Source organism: Pagrus pagrus, assembly GCF_965226575.1.
Source record: "Pagrus pagrus genome assembly, chromosome: 1".
Classification (NCBI taxonomy): Eukaryota; Metazoa; Chordata; class Actinopteri; order Spariformes; family Sparidae; genus Pagrus; species Pagrus pagrus.
The window spans coordinates 12,057,802-12,076,859 of record NC_140185.1 but is presented as its reverse complement, the minus strand read 5'-3'; the positions used below and the strand labels follow the sequence as shown (position 1 = coordinate 12,076,859).

The following is a 19,058-nucleotide window of genomic DNA, read 5'->3' as shown; positions in this document are numbered from 1 at the left end:
ATGGAAATCGGTGGCAATTAGCCCATTTCCTTAATTATTTGCTTAGTGCCACCATGCTACTATTACACAAAAACATGTGTTAAAGGAACAGTTCACCCAAAAATAAAAATGCAGTTATTATCTACGAACCTGCTTGCTGATGGAAAGTATCAGAACAGGTTCTAGTTCAGAGAATTACAGCATTTTACTTTAATGCAGCCTTTAAAACCATGAAAAGACAACACTTACGACATATCATGACATCCAACAATATCCAAAATTTAAGACAATATGTAGTCTTATAACACAATAATAATTCAGTATTGATCTTTTTTGCACAGCCATACAACAAAGTCAGCAGAAGTCCATGTGACAGAGGAATCTGAAGGTCATGGAGTATTCATAGACTCTCAGGTACAATAGAAACACTTGTTCTTTTCTTCCACACATTTACTGTATATGGAGCACAGACATAGTATGTGGTTATCAAAGACCCTCTAAATGGATGCATTCAAAAAGCTGTGGGCAAATGCAGACTTGAACCTTTAACACAGAATCTCAGTCATACATCATGTGTGGCACTCACTCGAGGAAGCGGGTGATATACTGGCGACTGCAGCGTGACCACCTGGGCAGGGAGGTGCCGTACAGGAGCTGTGGAGACATGACGAAAGGTCGTTTCCCAATGGGTTCACAGTCATTACCGTTGCCATCATGCTGAATCCCAAAGCTGTGACATAAAAGCACATCCCACACAGAGGGACCGTGAGTAGGCACAACAAGTACTGACTTCAGAGTAAAGCTACAATGTGCAACAACAAACAAATACATGTTACAGTTCTTTATTGTGATGTGGGTACAGCAACAGAGTTATTCCGTCAAAGCAATCTGTAAAAAGGCTGTGAAAAAGGAAAGTTAAGTAAACAAAAGGTTGTTAATCAAATGAGAGCGTTAGCACATCCCATTGCAAATTGCTTGCATGTTGGACCTCTGCTTCTGAAAAGGCCGTGGGTGGCTTTATGGATGCTTCACATCTGCAGGAACAGGAGTGACTGCAGTGAGAATTAAAGCTGATTTGGTGCCTTTGGAAATATTTCCACTTGTAGCTGCTAATTGCCAGTTAAAAATAAGTGAATTGAAAAACCTAGAACTCCCCTCTAGCAGTGATTAATGCTTATTTACTGTATGTCTAGCTGATGAGTTTGAAAATTACCATAAGCACACATTATTGGAGAAATGTTCTGCACTTCACTCTACTGTCGATTTGAGCATGAATAAAACCTGTATCGGACACTGTAAACTCAAGGGATGATAGGGCTCAAAGTCACAGTTGGAGTGTAATGTAAAGTTCAAATTATGTTTTGTTGATATGAATTTTACGATAACTTTTAAAGGGGCACTGTGTAGTTTTGGAGAAGAAATTCAAACTCAGAATTTTAATATTTACATTATTAATGAGGTAATTATGCAAACTCAGAATATGTATTTTTTCCAAACCTGAATAAACAAGCTGTTCTCAGAGGAAAATAAGGTCCCCAGAACACTGTTTGAAGATATAGAGGTGGCAGGGTCCGCCACATATAAATAAAGTAAAACAGTATAAATTGTGTTGTCCTTAAGGTCAGTTTGATTATTCAGTCATGAAAATGAAGAGAGTTTGTTTATTTAGTTTGTTAAGGCATAAAAAAATCAGTCAGTGATCTCTTTCTCTTTCTCTTTTGATTAAAATTTCTTCGCCAAAACTACATAGTGCACCTTTAATCAAGGAAGCTAAAAAACATAGGAAGGGCCATTACGTTAGCTTATCTTGCTTTGGTGCTATACTGTGTGTATAGCTTAAATCTACTTTTTGCAACTGGTCATACTGTACAGGGACTCCTGTCTCTATTTAATTTATGTAAAACTGTTGATGCTATGCAATTGCCCAAAAAGCAAAATGGGCTAATTATTAACTAGCTGTTTTATTACATTGGGAAACAGCCTTTGACTGAGTTTAATGTTACCAGACACAAGCAGAAGTTTCATTTTGTTGTTTGGGGTATATTCTTAATTCACATTTATGCCTACAACTGATAAAATATGCAAGCAATCTTTGTCGTTTACGCTAACGGTCTCGCTAATTAAGGTTGAGAGGCTTGATGATGTCACACTCTTCCTTGTTCGAATCAAGGAACCTAAAAAAGAGGGAAGGGTTATTACATCACAGAATCTTGCTTTGGTCCCACACTGTGGTGACAGCAGTATTGAAGTCTATGGGAGATGCAAAACAGCTAATAAGCAACTAGCCATCTAGCTTCCTCCCCTGCTATTTCACTTCTTGGATAACTGCATTACATCAACAGTTTATGTGAATTCAATAGAGAAATATGTCCCTTTACAGTAGCAGTTGCAAAACTGAAGATTTGAGCTATTTAAAGGTGGCAGAAGGGAAAAACTAATAATTGTCACCGTGGATTAGGAGAAAAATTAGCAGTCCCAAAAATACGTAACCCTTTTTTTCTCTCTTTGTTAAAACTACCTGTACTACGGCACCTCTGAATGCTGAAAACAACCTCAGTCTGTCATTCCAATGTTGGAGCCTCAGTGAACTCATTTTCATTTTGTCCGTACAGGAAGGACAGATTGGTATTCACAAAGGGCTCCTGTCAATCCAGAACTTGTTCAAGCATTCAACAACCTTAAAAACAGACCAAACACGAATTGATAACTACCCGCCAACCACACACAGTGGAGAATGAGCTCAGCTGGACCACAACAATCAAGATGAACAAACAGAAGGGAGTTATCAATCACACACTGCTTGCAGTCAAGTTGACTCACTCTGAAGAGAACTTGATTTTAATTGCAAACTGAGTGTATACAGACGGATTAATGGAGGGTAGGAGGCAGAGCATGAAGGAAGACTGATATTTACAATTGTCTAAGGACATTTTCCCAGTGGAACATTTGTTTGATTGACTTTTGTTCTGTATGTGCCTTCTACAGTTACAGTTTTTAACAATTTGTGGTATTACTCTACGATATATATTCAGATATGGCCCTTCCCTTTGGGACTACATTCCCACATCTGTACATCAGACTTTGTGTGGCTGTCTGACAGCAATGTAAAGCACCAAAAATGTTCAAAATATAGCGTAAACTTAAATGTGTATATATATATATATATATATATATATATATATATATATATATATATATATATATATTTCTTCTTTTACGTGGCTAAATACATCTTGCTGTCAGTACGATTGGCAGTAATGCTCTGCTTCCCTGTCGGTGCTATGCGCTGCTTCTCCACACAGGTGGAGAGCTGACGGTCATCTTCTGCAGTAACACACTGACCAGGGATAAGTACATCATAAAACCCCACATCAAAAGACCCAAACTATCACTTTAATGTTAAGCAGCTCCCCCAAGCACCCAATGAAAAAAAGCCATAGCAACCTAATATTAGTTAAACTCTGAAAATCAGTCACTTTGGTGCTACACTGAGTGACTAGTTAGCGTTGCTAATGGTTATCTAAGACACTGAGGTGATGAATGATCAGAAACACTGTATAAAAAAAACTGATTGCCACAACTTACAAACTTTGCCACAGCAAGTCACGAGGGAGATCATTTTTCTCTTTCTCAATGTGGCAGTTATACCTTACGTATTCCAGCTTTTCAGTCCTCTTGACTGTTCAACAAGCACTGACACTCATAAACACAGATAAAACACATCGACTATCTTATCACATAAATCATTGTAAACAGCTTTTCAAGGAGGGCTGAAGGCTTATCAGAGCAGCAGATGCTAGTGTTCTCATCAACCGGCTGGAATACCAATTATTGGTTTCATTTGTTTAATTTAACCTTGTTGCATTAAACCCACGCAGTATTGAAAATATAATTTGTTAGGGAGGTTTCACACCGCTCCTCTGCTGTACCAAGGTCTGGATTAGCTTCTTTTTGTGAGTTGTTGATTTAGTTCCTTTCTGAGAATGTGCTTTTGTATAAATGCCATTTATGTTCCTTAATTACCAAGTCTGTTGGGAAGTCATTTGAGGAAAAGAAAATCCTCAAGCAGGTCATTAAGAAGCTGAATTATAAATTAGCATGAAAGGGCAACAAGTGTGCCAGGTTCATCAGCTGGCCTTGCTGACAGAAATCTGCAAGCAACAGTCGGTTCAGCCAGAACAATCAACCATCGCTGGCTGAGGGAGGAGGGGGGTGCTTTTGTGGTGAATCAGCAGGTGTTATCATTGCTGATTGCACGTTTGCCATGCAGGATCAGAAAGATGAAGGTTGGCAGTGCTTGCTGAACAGTCAGTTGCATTTTGCTTACATTGAAATATATGGTGAAATCTTAAACATTTTTACATCATCAGTATTTTCTGCTGATTATTTAACAATGTGAACATGACACAGAATACTATAATGTGTGTGTGTGTGTGTGTGAGTGTAATGAACACTTACTTGTGTCCCAGCTCATGAGCCACAGTGAAGGCCAATGGGAGGCCCGTGTCCTCGCTAATGCTGCAACTACGATGTGGCTGACACATCCCCGCCACATGGGACAGACCCAGAGTCTCACAAGGCATGTTGATGGCTGCACAGATGTCTTTCCTGTGAAGAGTGGAGTGTTAGTTAGTTATCGGTTGGAAGGGAAAAAAGAGAAGCGACACACTGGAGATCACTTAAGGTGAGGAGGAATGGATGAAACTAATGGGAGGTGAAAAGTACGGGAAGGAGGTGGTGGGAAACGAAAGAAAAAAAGGTGGGCTATTTAAAGAAAATCATCACATCAGTTTGGAGCAGATCTCATATGTCTTGCTGACGTTAATTCTCATACTAGCCATTTGATTTAAATAATTGCAATTTATTCCTCTTATATAATAAATGAAACCACTGACTGTATTTTCCACAATATTTTTTAAAAAACCTGTCAATCAGACTTTTCACACTTTTGATTCAAATAAAATGTAATACAATGTGCTTTAGACAATGTGAACAATGAGAAATGGTTGTACTCTGGTACTGTCTTTAAGACGATAAAAAGGGTAACTAACAGTTCCCAAGCCTTGCCTTGGTATCTAAAATACAATCGAAAAGTGTATCCATTGGTCCTGAGGTATCAGGAGACAGAGCAATGTAAAGCTGTGTGTCTGATGACGTTTCCAGGTGACAGCATATAAAGATGAAAAAAGCATAGGACCTCAAATTAAACCCTGAGGAACACCACAAATCATTTTATAGCCTTCAGATGAACATTCATGCACACTTACAAAAACCTCTTTAGCAGTTTGACAAGAGACAACAGTACCAGAGAGGCCAAACAGACCGTGAAACCTGTGGGGAAAAAAATCTTCGAAAATCTAGTATTAATGGCCAAAAGGGCAAGGGAAACAAACTGTCTCACTTTATTTGCAATGTAATTAACTTATGGTGCAACAGCCCACGTGAAATTCCCATTAATGCAATCCCATATGGAAAACTGATGTGTGCATTTATGAATTAACCATATTTAGAACGATGCATGTACTTATCCATATAGTATATATCATGTACATACGTATACACTCATATACATATCAGGGTTCGGATGATATGGCCTTTTCAGGGCTGACAACCAATTACCAATAGTTTGAACAGATATTTACTTGCAAAATTTAAATCTTAGTGTCAAAATTTAGAACAACCAGTGATGAAGTTCAATTTACTCAAGTACTGTACAATTTTGGAAGTTTTTTCTTTTTTTTGCTACTTTATAACTCCTCACCTCTACATTTATTTGATACATTTAGTTAGTAGTTACTTTGTAGATGATAATCTTGACGTTTTACCAATCATCCATCCCTGATACATATATGCATATGCATACATTTATTCATGCAGTATACTGTATACTGTATACATACAGAAATGCATACATACATACATTGTAAAACACTTTAAGTTTAAGAACAAACGTCTGCAAATCTCATGACACTCCCGTCAACCTCAGATGCAAATGTTAGCATGCTAACACGCTAAACTAAGATTGTGAACATTTTACTTGCTAAAATTAACATGCTCTTAATGTCACTGTGAGAATGTTAGCATGCTGACATTAGCATTTAGCTCCACACATCCCTTTGCCTAAGTGCAACCTCACAAACTGCTTTCAATAAAAAACAGAAAGTGCGTGACGGATTGTGTGGGGGTCTCCACTCCTACCTGCTATTTTGATTCATGTATGTGTTGCTGCGTAAAGCTCAAACGGGCTTAGAAGAAGTAAATATAAACAGAAGGGTGTGGTGATTTATAAATAGCCTTTCACATCAGTGGTGTCACAGGGAAGCATGACAACAGTTGAACAAATAGAAAGATCTTCAGAGATTCATATTGTTATCTGGAGTGTCGAGAGAGATGTAAACACAGAGAACCAGAAATCTGCAGCCAGAGGCAGCTGGTTTGGGATTTTCTTTAATTTTTACAATGAGGACAGAAATGTTTTAATTCTGCTGTATTTCAAGTCATAAATGGTCACATCATATTGTAAAATGTGACACAGTGGTGTTTGCCATTTCAAGAAAAACATGAAACGCCACGTTTCATAAAAGAAAGTTGGCGAGGAGGCAGTGATGCACAGGACTGTTGAGCCCTGTAATCCACGTCTGCCATTTAGAAAACAAGAATACCAAGTGACATCTGAAATGTGTAGAGGAGTGGGGTTATCCTGTAGCAGCCTGGTGTCATTTGGATGTGATTTCCTAAAGGTAAACACGGTGGACAGACGTGCGCTCTAGTGTGACATAAATCCAATTAGAGGCTGCAGATTTATAAACATATCAGTCCTGCTGCTGTCAGATGGTTGCAAGGATCTAATGAACTGAAGGAGAAAACTTTTCATACATTATACAGCAGGTGCGGATAATTGATCCGACTGTCAGAATCAAATTGCAAATTTGCAAAGAAATGCAGAACAATATATAGATGCTCCTGCTTTAATGGCATTTAACTTTTTCTTTTTTTATGCTTATTTAAAGGCATCTACCAGTTGGAGAGTGTAATTAAAACAGTTTATTTATTCCATCATTGCTGCACAGTTGCTCTAAGTATTGAGTTTGCTTTATTGGAAATAACTAAACTTGCTGCGGAGAGAAAGAAGATGTGATAAAATACCAACAACTTGCTTTTTACTGCCTCGTTTTGGATTAACCTCAAACCTTTGAGGTCTGTGCTGGCAATGTTCACAAGAACTTGATTGTTTATAAAAGTGACATATATGTTATGTAAGTGCAAAATCACACATTGTATATGACATATATTGGAACACCATATATTGTTTGAATGACCATAACAAGTGATTGCTCACTTTGCTGCTCTGTGAACATGCTGCTCATGCTACCTGACCTGTATAGAGATGGTGTGAGGCAGATACAGTCTCTCAGTGTTCAGAGATAACTGCCAAGGACAGCAAGGGACTGATGGACACATACAACAATCTGAAGGAACTTTCTCCAGCCCACACTCTGTTCTTGTAGAAATACAGAACATTTCTTATTCAGGTTGGAATTCAAGTGTCTTGAGTTTGACAAGACATGAACAGCACAGCATGTTCTCATTCATTATTAAATTAAAAAAAAGAAGCCAGTTATTCTTATGTTAAAATGGTGTGTACTTTGGGGGGTAACCTTAATAAAGGCTAAAACATATTGATGTAACACAACAAGTTCATTTGCAACTGCAAGTGTACAGTATACACTGCTCAGAATCACTGCAAATATCTGCTTCATGATGCAATACCCATTCAAGACTTTCTTTGTGTTCATAGATTTTTAGAACTTAAGCAAAAACAGGAGATGTGGGGTTAGAGCCCTGTGAGGTTCAGTGAAAGGTTTATATTGGCAGGCTATGGATCAGGTTAATCAATATGGGCAATAATTCACAAGAAAAAAGGAACATTTAAATGGACTAAACTACAAAAGTTGGTCCTGGATTAAGAGCTTGTATGATATGTGTTTTAAATATGGACTAGAAGATATCGTGATTCACAAGGTACAGCAGGTGATATAAGAAATTATTTTTTAATGAGAATGATCAAATATGTATCAAGTATCAAATGTCTATTTGTGACCAGATTAGAACTGGTGCACTGCCTCTGCATATTGAAAAGGATTTGTACTGTACGCTGCCTTGGAAAAAGAAAGACACATTTGCATAAATTATGTTTTTTCACTGCCCCTTGTGCTTTGATCTTTATTACCGATATGAAGGATACAAATGGCTGGACACTGTGTGAATGACTCATATCATCTGAAAAAGGCTGTCAAACTGGCTACTGGCAACTTTAATCTAGTGAATGCACGAGAGGATAACACTTATACATATATATATAAATATATATTAATATATACATATAAAGGTCCTTGTAATAAGTGTTAGTTATTAACTTGTTGATGAAGGTTCTCAGTCATCCAGGTCATGGTAATTCTGTGCTGTATCGTAGGCAGCTGCACTTGTTTCGGTTTCTTGAAGACGTCTCATCCCTCATCCAAGAGGCTTCTTCAGTTCTAACTAACTGGAGTTGCAGGCTTTTAAACTCTGTGTGGGAGTGTCCTTACTGAGTCATTAAGGACACGTGTGGGTGGTTGACCCAGCCGGCCTTTATGTGGATTGCTAGGTGAGCACAGGTGTGAATGGTTGTTAAGTTGTCTGGGGAGAGAACTCAGTGCTGCATTGTAGGTGGGTGATAAATTATGTCGTAGGTCACCTCCTCTGTTCATAGAAGGTCGTTCCAGTTTGACATAGACGGATTATTTTACTCCTCTTTCAAACCATCTGTCTTCTCTGGCAAAGATGTTCACATTGTTGTCCTCAAAGGAATGATTTTACTCCTTCAGATGTAGGTGGACAGCAGAGTCTTGACCTGAGGAGTTGCCCTCCTGTGTTGTGCCATTTGTTTATGGAGAGGTTGTTTTGTCTCCCCAGTGTACAAATCTGTGCAGTCCTGGCTGCATTGAACAGCATAAACTACATTACTCTGTTTATGCCTGGGTGTTTTGTTCCTAGGATGGATGAGTTTCTGCCTCAGTGTGTTGGTAGGTTTGAAGTGATATGATGTTTATTGAAGATGTTCAATGAATAAATAAAAGAAATTCATGTATGTCAAACTGGAGTGGTCGTCTTTGAACAGAGGAGGTGACCTAAGACATTACTTATCACTCACCTACAATGCAGTACTGAGCTCCCTCCCGAGACAGCTTAACAACCATTCACCACTGGGCTCAGCTAGCCCTAGCAACCCACATCTGCACAGTGAACGACATCTCTCTGTCCTCTCTCCCCTTCAGTTAGTTAGAGCTGAAGAAGTCCCTTGGATGAGAGGTGAAACATCTTCAAGAAACTGAAACAAGTCCAGTTGCCTACGATACAGCACTTAGTGTTAGTTATTAACATTTATAAGACTATATGGTAAATAATTATAAAAGGAGGGGTTAATTCTTGCCTCTATGCATTGCCCTCCACTATTTTCACGCTGGAGGCAGTTAATCAGATTACATGCAGCTTCATCTGGAGCCCCAAAAGGCTTTATAGCAGTATAGGTTTGTGATACAGATGCTTTGATTTTTCTTTCTGCAACCGTCCAAACCAGTAAATCAATAACCGCTCCTGTGAGACGTGATGAAATACAATTTTAAACTGACTCTCTTTGAAGTCATGACTGTGTATGATTGAGACAGAGAGAGAGATTGGGGAGTTTTTTACCTGGTGAGCAGAACCGATACGTCATGGTGCAGCGGGTGTTCGTCTCCTTTCATGTTGAGTTTCTTCTGCCACTTACAGAAGCTGTTCAGGCTGTTGTCAGCATGGTGCGTAATCTTTAAGTCATCCTGTTCTCCACATGTCACATTCAGGTGAAGGGAAGAGAGCATGAAGTAAACAAATAAGACAATTAGCAGCTAATGAACCATATGTTGACAAAATGAGCTGAAAAAACATGAAGGTTCAATTGTAGGTTCAGTTAAATTGCACTATTTCTGCTTACCGACACTTAATGCAGTCTTTTAGAGGGCCAACACTCATTCAGACAAATGTCAGGTAATAGCATCACAGCGTAGACCCTATTAGAAGTACATTTCTATACTTTTTACACCTGGTTTGGATACAAATGGACATGTTTTTATTTTCATATGCTTTTCAATTTATACAAAAAGTAATCAAAATAAGCAGTGAAGCACAGGAGCATATTTTAGCTTTATTTGCCTTAAGTATTATCATTTATTACATTTTGCATTAGCTTTAGCACTGTGTGTTTGCGTCATTCACACTTATGACTTATTATAGGCTACTTTGGAGAACAAAACAGGACACATCTCAGTTCTGTTTGATAGTGTTGACTGCTGCCAGCGAGTATGAGTCACTGTGTAAACATCATGCTGCATTAACAGGTTTTCATTCATAGAATACCTGCCTGTCACAGATAATCTGGTGACACTCAGGCTCCTTTGACTTTCTCAAGCAGTTCTCCCATTATTTTCATCTACAAAAAAATGTATCTACAATGTTTTAATTAGCAAGACGAACCCTAAAGTGTTTGTGGAACTGACATTACTACTGCTGACATGAACTCAGATATTAACACGTCCGAGCAAAATATTTCGATGGCTCCTTTGGTTATCCTTTTTGTATTTAGATTATTCTGTATCCAAACATCAAAAATTCATCAAAATACTGAGGTAAAACCAGTCCCCTCACTCAATACACAGTTGCCATTCACTCCGTAAGTATCACAAAAAGGGAAGGCATCATGCCTCTACTGGCATCTTCGCACTGGCTCCTCGTTCGGTATTGAATTCCTTTTTTAAGATTTTTTGTTTGGTGTTTTAAACCCTGCATGATCTCGCCCCGAGCTATATGACAGAATTTCTATCCCTGTACAGTAAAGCTAGGCCTCTCAGATCTACAGATGAAGGACTGCTAACCATCCAAAAAATATGATCCAGATCACATCAGAGTCCTGATCGAAGATGCTGTAAGTCACCTCGATGAGCCTGGTCAATATTTTTTTCCTCCCAAGACTGTTCTGCCCAGTCGTCGTTGATTTTTTTTTTAAAATAAGGGACAGTGAGCGTCATCACATTATTACTACACATGCGTGTTCAAGACGCCTTTGTGGAGTAAAGCCTATTCCCTGGTTTTTCTAGTATTAAACACATTACTTCAACATAAACAAGCATGATTTTACCTCATCCTGCTCCAGTAGGATGAGTCGAACAACCACAATGTTGATTGCGTTTCCAATACTGGCGTCTCGGAACAGACCTGCCACCTGGAAAAAAGGAAAATCCATTAAACATTTGAATGTCACACGATTCCTACATATAATGACACTGTGTAGATCAGATGAGACAATTTCTACATTATTTTTGATATTCAGTTTCCTTATAATAAGCCTTTTAATTTGGTGTGACCATGGCAGATACAGCTTCCGAAAAAGTCAGACCATGAAATTATGTTTTTATATATTAAAAGAAAGAATGCTGTATGCAAGTCATGTCAGAGCCTCACATCAGCATCTGACTTTTGAAGTTAATTGACTGGTGGATTTCCATTACAAGGCCAATGCATACATTTAAAAAGAGCATTAATTAATTTAATCTTTGTTTGGATTTTTTGATTTCTTTCATCCATGTAGGCATTAAGAAATTCACAGGATGGCATCTTGATAAGTCACTCAGAGGAATCCATTGATTGGGGGATGTAAACACCAAACAGACGTCAGAGATTTAACAGGATCCAGTACACGTCTGGCATATTAACCACAATCCAACCTCACAACATCAAAAGTTTTAAATGTCTGAGTGCCTAGGCCTTTAAAGGGCTATTAATCTATAATTATGCCTTGTAATTACATACATTTAAAGCACTGCAGCTTTGAGTTCGGGCTCAGCGAACATGAAAGGTGTGAAAAACCAGCAAAAGTAATATCTTGAGAATAAGACGGCTGGTTTGGACAGTTTGTAATCAGGTTATTTTATATCCAAAGCATCAAAATCAGGGCTGCACGCTATGGCAAAAAAGAAAAAAGTCATATTGCGATTATTTTGACAGATATTGTGATTGTGACGCAAGTCATGATTAGTGGGAATGATTGTTTTGCATCACAATTTTCATTTCCCGATCATGATGATGTGACATCTGTTGGGGTCTGCATCAAACAAACATGTTTTCTTACATCCAGAGAAAAGATTTGTAGGGCAAGGCATCTCTGAAGCACTACAGTACTTCATTTTAATGCTGCTTTATCACACATTTTACATTTTATCAATAAATTGCAGCTTCTGCAATTTGGATATCACACTTGGCCATATTGTGATTTCAATAACAGTTCAATTAACTGTGCAGACACAATCAAAACCTACTCAAATTCTGAAATACAGTGTAAAAATGACATGTCAGTAGGGTTATAGCTGTGAAAGTGACTCGTGGTCTTGGCATGTGACAATTCAGAGAACTGCTTTTATAAGGGCAGGAGGCAGTATGGGGTCGGATACTGGAGAACAGACAAGGAAAAAGGACAATGTATTGGCAGACCAGAGGGGGGAGAACTGTGGAACAAAGGTCTGAGGTTAAAGGAGCTCACACTGGTGAGATGCAAGACTGTGAGCATCATCATAAAGTGGCTGAACAGGGGCTTCCACGTGGAGCAACAGCAAACAGTGACTGTTGAACTGTTTTGATAAACGTCTCATTAAATTCTCTACAGGAAGGTAAAAGTCACTGCAGATAACACACTATGTCTGTCACAAGAAAATAAAAACAGTTCGATGGCATCAGTACGCTTCCAAAAGTTGCTGGCAAACTCCTGCACACTGTCTAACTCGCAAAACAAAAAAAATGTTTTACTTGCGATGTTTCAGCGTTAGACCTTCATCGGTCAAATGGTTTGTTACATGAGAAAACCATCTTAAATAGGGAGGGGCAGCAAGTCTGCAACTAATAACATGAAATGTAAACGACATAGATAACCAGAATGGCACTCAGTAGAGCGCATACCTCCGCCAAAGCCCAACAGTCCCCATTAACAATCAAGCCCAATCAAATATCAAACTCGATAGCCCTGTATCACAAATTTTAAACCACCAGCTGCTCACCCGTAATTTAAGATCACCAGATTTAGGATCTACATCACATTGTGAAACCTCATTGATACCAGCCACCTAAATATGCCTGATTGTTTTCATTAAGAAATTAACAAGAATGTCAAAAAATGCCCTATCTTAATGTTAGAGAAAGTGATAAAAATATTCCAGGATCCATCCCCTTTATCCAGAGACGCACTTCAGTTAACAGGGTCTATTCTGGGCTGAGACTCATCCAAGTTTCATGGAAATCTGTTCAGTAGTTTTTGTGTAATCCTGCTGACAAACCAACCAACCAACAAATGGACATGGGTGACAACAATGTAAATAGGATATGGGATATTGACTGTCATAGAGGAAATTTATGTTTTCATTGATTGCAACTGTTGCTCTTGTCCCTCACTTATGCCCCCGGCCAATAAAACACATTATTTTGTTCAGGATTTTGTTCAGGATTTTGTTCCTCTGCCTCCCTCACACCTTTTCTGAGACAATTTTTCTAACTTTCCAAAACTAACAAGATGACAAGCATGCTTACTTCATGCAGCGATTGGTCAGGTGTGCAGAGACGACAAATTATGCAGAGTTTAAATTCATCTCTCATTTTATTACTTCTGTCAAGGCACAACCTCACTTACATATACAAGATAACAAAAGACTAAGGCCCGGTAAATCCTGGCTGACCCCTTATTCAATCAGTTCAAGCTGCCTCTGTCTGGCTGCAGGTAAAATCTTCTAAGATGAAGGACCAGTCGACTCAAGTGTTAAATTGTCCCTGCTGGCCTTTTCAAATAACTCAATTTGATGTATTTGTATTCCATGTTTGTTGTTTGTCTGATTAAGTGGTTACTGCTGGCTGAACAACTAACTGCCTCTCTGGGATAATTGACCACCAAGGTCACAGCTAAATTGTGCTGTCAGTGATATGCTGTCATGCAATACTGGGTGTTTGAGGAATAGTTTTTAATCTTTAAGTATGTGCATCCTCCACACGTCTCAGGTTTGACCTTTGTAGCATATCATCCTCTCTCTCCTCTCTCTCCCTTCATTTACTGTCACACAGCTTTTGTCTACTATCAAATAAGGCAAACGTGCCTATAGAAAAATTCGAATATTTCAGATATTGCCCAATCTATAGAATACAATATGGCTCTTTGTAGAGCTCTCAAAAGACAAAGAGGGCTATAGATGAAACTCTTGTAAAAGGCTACGTTCAGAGCCCCCCGTGTGGGTTCCAGATGAAAAACCCTTGAAACACAAGAACAGTTCTGTAGAACCCCTGGTGGGTTCTTCTTAAGCTCTGTTTAGACCAAAGATTTGTGACAAGCTTTCTGAACGCAGTGGGGTTTCAGTTTATCAGTAAATGTTCATTTGAAGGCTTGTGGAACACAGTCGCAGATGTCACTCACACTAAATGATGAGGTGATTTTCTCTGTCCTCAGCCCACACTCGCCACACGCCATTTCGACCAGCTGACAGTTTGTAAATGATCAGACTAGCTGACTTCACAGCGAGATGCTGATTGGATGGTGAAACAGGTGACGTGTTCAGACCAACGAGGACAAAATCATTATAGAACATATCAGGGGAACGTTGCAGCAGTGTGAACTGGCTCGTCTCAGCTCGACTCCGGTCAGCTGATGGTGTTGCCTGTGACTCAACTTATCGAGGCACAGGTGGCGGGTTTAAGAACATAAAGCATGTCACCTGCCACTGTCACCTGAGAGGTCAGCGGTCGAAGTAGAAGAGTCTGAGACAGAGGAAAGCGATCATCACCTTTTCCTCTACTCTGCTCACCTTTCTCTGCCACTCTCGCTCGCTCTCTATGAGTCACTCAACCAAACACTCACTACATACACACCTTTTCTTTTCCGCCAATTCATCATTACTAGAAATGCCACTGTAGCAAGTATCTCGCTATCATAGAGAGCCAGCATTCATATTTTAAGACACTATAAATCATATTGAGCTGATAAAAAAGCGTGAAAACCATCTGTTTGAACACAAGTACAGAGAGTCATTGCAATAGAGATGATGCACCATCCTGTCTAGTTGTACTGGTGTGAACTAGAAGGTTTTCAGAACATTGCAAGTTTCTACTTGTCTTGTCGCAAATCTTTGGTCTGAGCAAGCTAAGTCAAGGCATCAGCCGGCCTGAGTCGAGGCCCGTTCACACTGCTGAAACTTTTCCCTGCAACGTTCTAAAATGGCTTTGCCTTGTGTGAATCTTTAGTCTGAAGTGGGCTTTAGATGGTGGAAAGCTTCTGAATAGAACCCTCCTGAGGGAGTTCTGGGTGGAACCATTAAACCGTAGAAAGGTTATCTGTAGAACCTCGTATAGGAGGTTCTGGATGGAACGTTTTACAGATGGGGTTAACCCATGTTCAATTTATTTAGGATAACCCCTTGAGATGCAGCATCTCGTTTTCGAGGGGGTCCCATGTTCGGTTCTAGGTAGAGCCAGATACAGATGGAACCTTTATAAAAGGTTCTACCAGGAGCAGAAGAGCACTATTTGGTTCTGGTTAGCACTTTTATTTCTAGGACTGCAGACTTTTCATTTCCACAGTCATTCATTCATTCTGCTTGTTTCATAATGCATGAAGCTCCAGCTTTCCATCGACATTTCGACACAACGCATGTCTTGTTCAATGCCAAAAAGAAAAATGTCAGTGTCCAGCTGCAGCTAACAGGACACTGTAAAACTCCATCAGTGAAAGTTAGAAGGTCTGACTTCAACACAGCCAAGAAACTGCAACAATTACGATGCCAAAGAGGAAGAGAGAGGGCAATAAAACAACTGCATCAATAAATAACCACTTGAGTCTGATGACAGCTCAGTTACTACACAGACATTAAGAGACAACACTCGTAACCTTCTGTACAAGTTGTGTAACTGAGACAGAAGCTTTGACACACATAAATGGCTTAATTTATCATTATAACCATTGTTTCTCATAGCAGTGCTCACTCAGATATCCTGCTGTTGAATCAGCTCTGCAACATTATTTTTAAAAAGCTTATCAGTAACATTGAACATGCTTTCAGTCTATCTTTATCCGTTTTTCTCAATTGTTTATCTTTTGACTAAAATTAAAGCTGCAGCTATTTTAAAGCCTATGGAGTTTTTGTTCTCAACAACGTGCTGTTGATTTCATGTTTCCTCTCAAGCCACATTCTATATATTTGCAGGGTGTTTTTTGAATTTCTTTCTTCGTGCCCATATGATCTGTTTGTTTGTTAACAAATAATTATGCTAAATATCCCCAAAGAAAGACAATAAATAACTGTAAGATCACCATGTGAGAGGAAGTTGGGAGCTATGTTTTCCCTCTTTTTCTGCTGAGATCAACGACTCTGGCTGTAAATCATACTGTACCACTGGGTTCATACAGTACAGTCGAGTACAAAAATATGAACCTCTTGTGAAGTCGTGGACTTCAAGACAGCGTCTGTGATGAGACAATGGGGCAGCTGGTGGCGGAGGAAGATGATGCCATTACTTATTGTTTGGACGCGGCTAAGAGGTTGTTTCCCCCGACGCAGTGCAAGATTGTTTTCACAAAACTGAATCGTTCGGGGCTTTAAAGTTCAAAGCCGGAGTGTAGAGGCCTCAAAACAAAAAGAACCATGAGAGGATGTGTGGTATAATGGCTGCTTCCTCCGTGTATTATTGTCTGTTAAGTCCGTTAATCCGCGGGCTTCTCTGTGTCAGTGAATTCCCTTTCCTGATATTCTGTCCTCTGATAGCACGTTCAGTAGCTGCGGTCAGAGCGTGTATTATTCTATTTTGGAAAACACTCTGATGTAATCAATAACAGAGAAGAAGTCAGTTTACTTAACCTCTTACCAGGAGGTAGTAATAACACAGACTGCCAAAGACGAGGTAGTCACAGCTGAAAAAAGATACATGAGGAGGGTTTAATCCCTTCATTGTGTTAGTTGACACAAGAATAGAACAACTGAAACAGAATCTGGTCTCAAACAGCTGTATCGTTCAGAACGTCTGGGAAGATGTTCAACATCCTGTCACTCTTCAAAATAAATGTTAGGAGTTTTTCACTTTTTTAGTATCAATTTGAAGACATTTCTGTGAAATTTCCTAGAGAGCAACACATGGGTTGAAATTGTTCATGAATCTTCAGTCAAACAGCACAGATTCTGATGCATGGACATGTTCTGTTAGTGTTACTGCAATCGTCTCATACTCACAATGTTCATGACAGCGAGGACGTAGCTTTCCACAGCTTTGCTCCCATGATACTCAACCATTTTAGGGTCGGCCACCACCAGCGTTTCCACCCACTTCTCTTTGCTGACTGAGCGTTGATGAATTCTCCTCCTTCTTCTCTGCTGGCGGTGCTCCCACCGCTCCCGCTGTCTCTCAATGTCTTCAGAACTTTGATGGGAATCTGGAGATGGGAGACAGAAATAGATATCTAGCTGAGCGGAGCAAACAAAATACACCAAGTATGACTTGACTTAACACTTGCCAGAAACACTCAAGCATGTATCTGTTTTTCCTAGTTATGCACATGACCTCCCTGCCTTTATTATTTTTCCTCTGCTAACGTGGCAAAAGCTGTGCAAAGTCCTAATATGCTCAATCTTCTTTCAAGGTCAATCGAACCCACTCAGAATTTTAAGCAGCAGATTTATGAGCTTCTAAATTCCTATGTTTTTATTCGTCTGACCTCTGCAGATTATTAGCCAGAGACAGACTCATTAGACAGCCAAGAAAATCTGATCAGTCATCTCGTCAGTCAGTGCTCAGTGTCTTTTTTCTTGTGTAATAAGTGGATAAGACTTAAGTCATAATGGAGGCTACTTATACTAAAAGATCCTCAAATGCTCTTCCTCCTCCGTATTTTATTACAAGTTTAAGGAACAGATAACACTTTAAACTGTCACTTTACATGTGGCGTGTGAGTTGAGAAAAAAATGATTTACTTGTATTTCCGCAGGTGCCGTTGAGAGCTTGTTTCCCTGAGATGGGCTGTACGACTGGACTCCAGGAGGGAAGGGACGTGTGACGCTTGTAGATGGCGTGGGCTTGTGGTGCTGAGGTGTCAGCACTCGACTTCTCCAGAGGTTGAATAAAAAACTCATCCTCAGACAACTTAAACAGTCCTGTCTGAAAAAAGGAAAAGAAAAGAAGGGCCGAACGTCAGTTTTCCATATTATAATATTTCAAAAGCGCTCTGAAGCAAAACGATGTACTTTGTGTATTTTATTTGATCTTCTTGTGTGTTAGTCCAATCAACCTTGCATAATTGTCCTCCGTTACAGGAGGTGTACCATCTGCTGTTAGTCTGCGATCTGCCAGTGGACACGAAGGAGGAGTGAACTTTTTTATGGTTTCAGAGGTACACACACAATTTGCAAAAGTTCAGAGAGGAAGAAAAATGTTTGAGTTTTAACACAACAAATCTTATTAGAGCTATGAAATATGAAACCACCCATCTTTACCCTCTACATCTTAGCCCATTGCCCTCAGGTGTGCATGAACTGTAGATTATGAGATGATGATTTGGAAGCCCACATCACTGACTTATCCGCAGCACATTAAGCAAAACCCAGCAAGCTTCCGGTGAAACAGCCTGATGTTTTATGTTCGCTGCAGACATCCAGGGTGCAGCTGAGACAGGGTAAAGATCAGACGTCACATAAATTACTGCACCCGGTGGGCACGGTGCCAAACACAAATTCCAGTAGCTCCCTCCTGTGTCTGGTCATCATCCTCACCCTATTTTTAATTTTTGTCCACCTTCTGCTCCCGTTAAATCTCCCTCAGCTGTCACAGAGTCACAGGGTCCCATTAGGGCTCAGACAGGAGGGCTGGACCTACAATATATGTGCAGTGCCATGTGGAGAGTGTAGCAGAGTAGAGGCTCTTTACCTGCATCTCTTACACATAAAGTAACAAAGAGCATCTTCAGCGATAGGCTGTCAGTGCTGTCAGTGGCTGCA

The 19,058-nt window shown here is 39.6% G+C and overlaps 1 protein-coding gene across 3 annotated transcripts in view; it reads right to left on the bottom strand.

The window, feature by feature from the left end:
• Positions 1-19,058, bottom strand: part of adamts7 (a disintegrin-like and metallopeptidase (reprolysin type) with thrombospondin type 1 motif, 7) — an 85,553-nt gene that overhangs the window by 53,547 nt on the left and 12,948 nt on the right. For all 3 annotated transcript variants that reach the window (XM_084363283.1, XM_084363284.1, XM_084363285.1), the window contains exons 3-8: positions 18,039-18,222; positions 17,301-17,500; positions 11,192-11,275; positions 9,712-9,836; positions 4,438-4,587; positions 566-709 (exon numbers count right to left, since the gene is read on the bottom strand). In XM_084363283.1, coding sequence (XP_084219409.1) covers positions 566-709; positions 4,438-4,587; positions 9,712-9,836; positions 11,192-11,275; positions 17,301-17,500; positions 18,039-18,222 — 887 coding nt within the window. The remainder of the gene's footprint in view (positions 1-565; positions 710-4,437; positions 4,588-9,711; positions 9,837-11,191; positions 11,276-17,300; positions 17,501-18,038; positions 18,223-19,058) is intronic.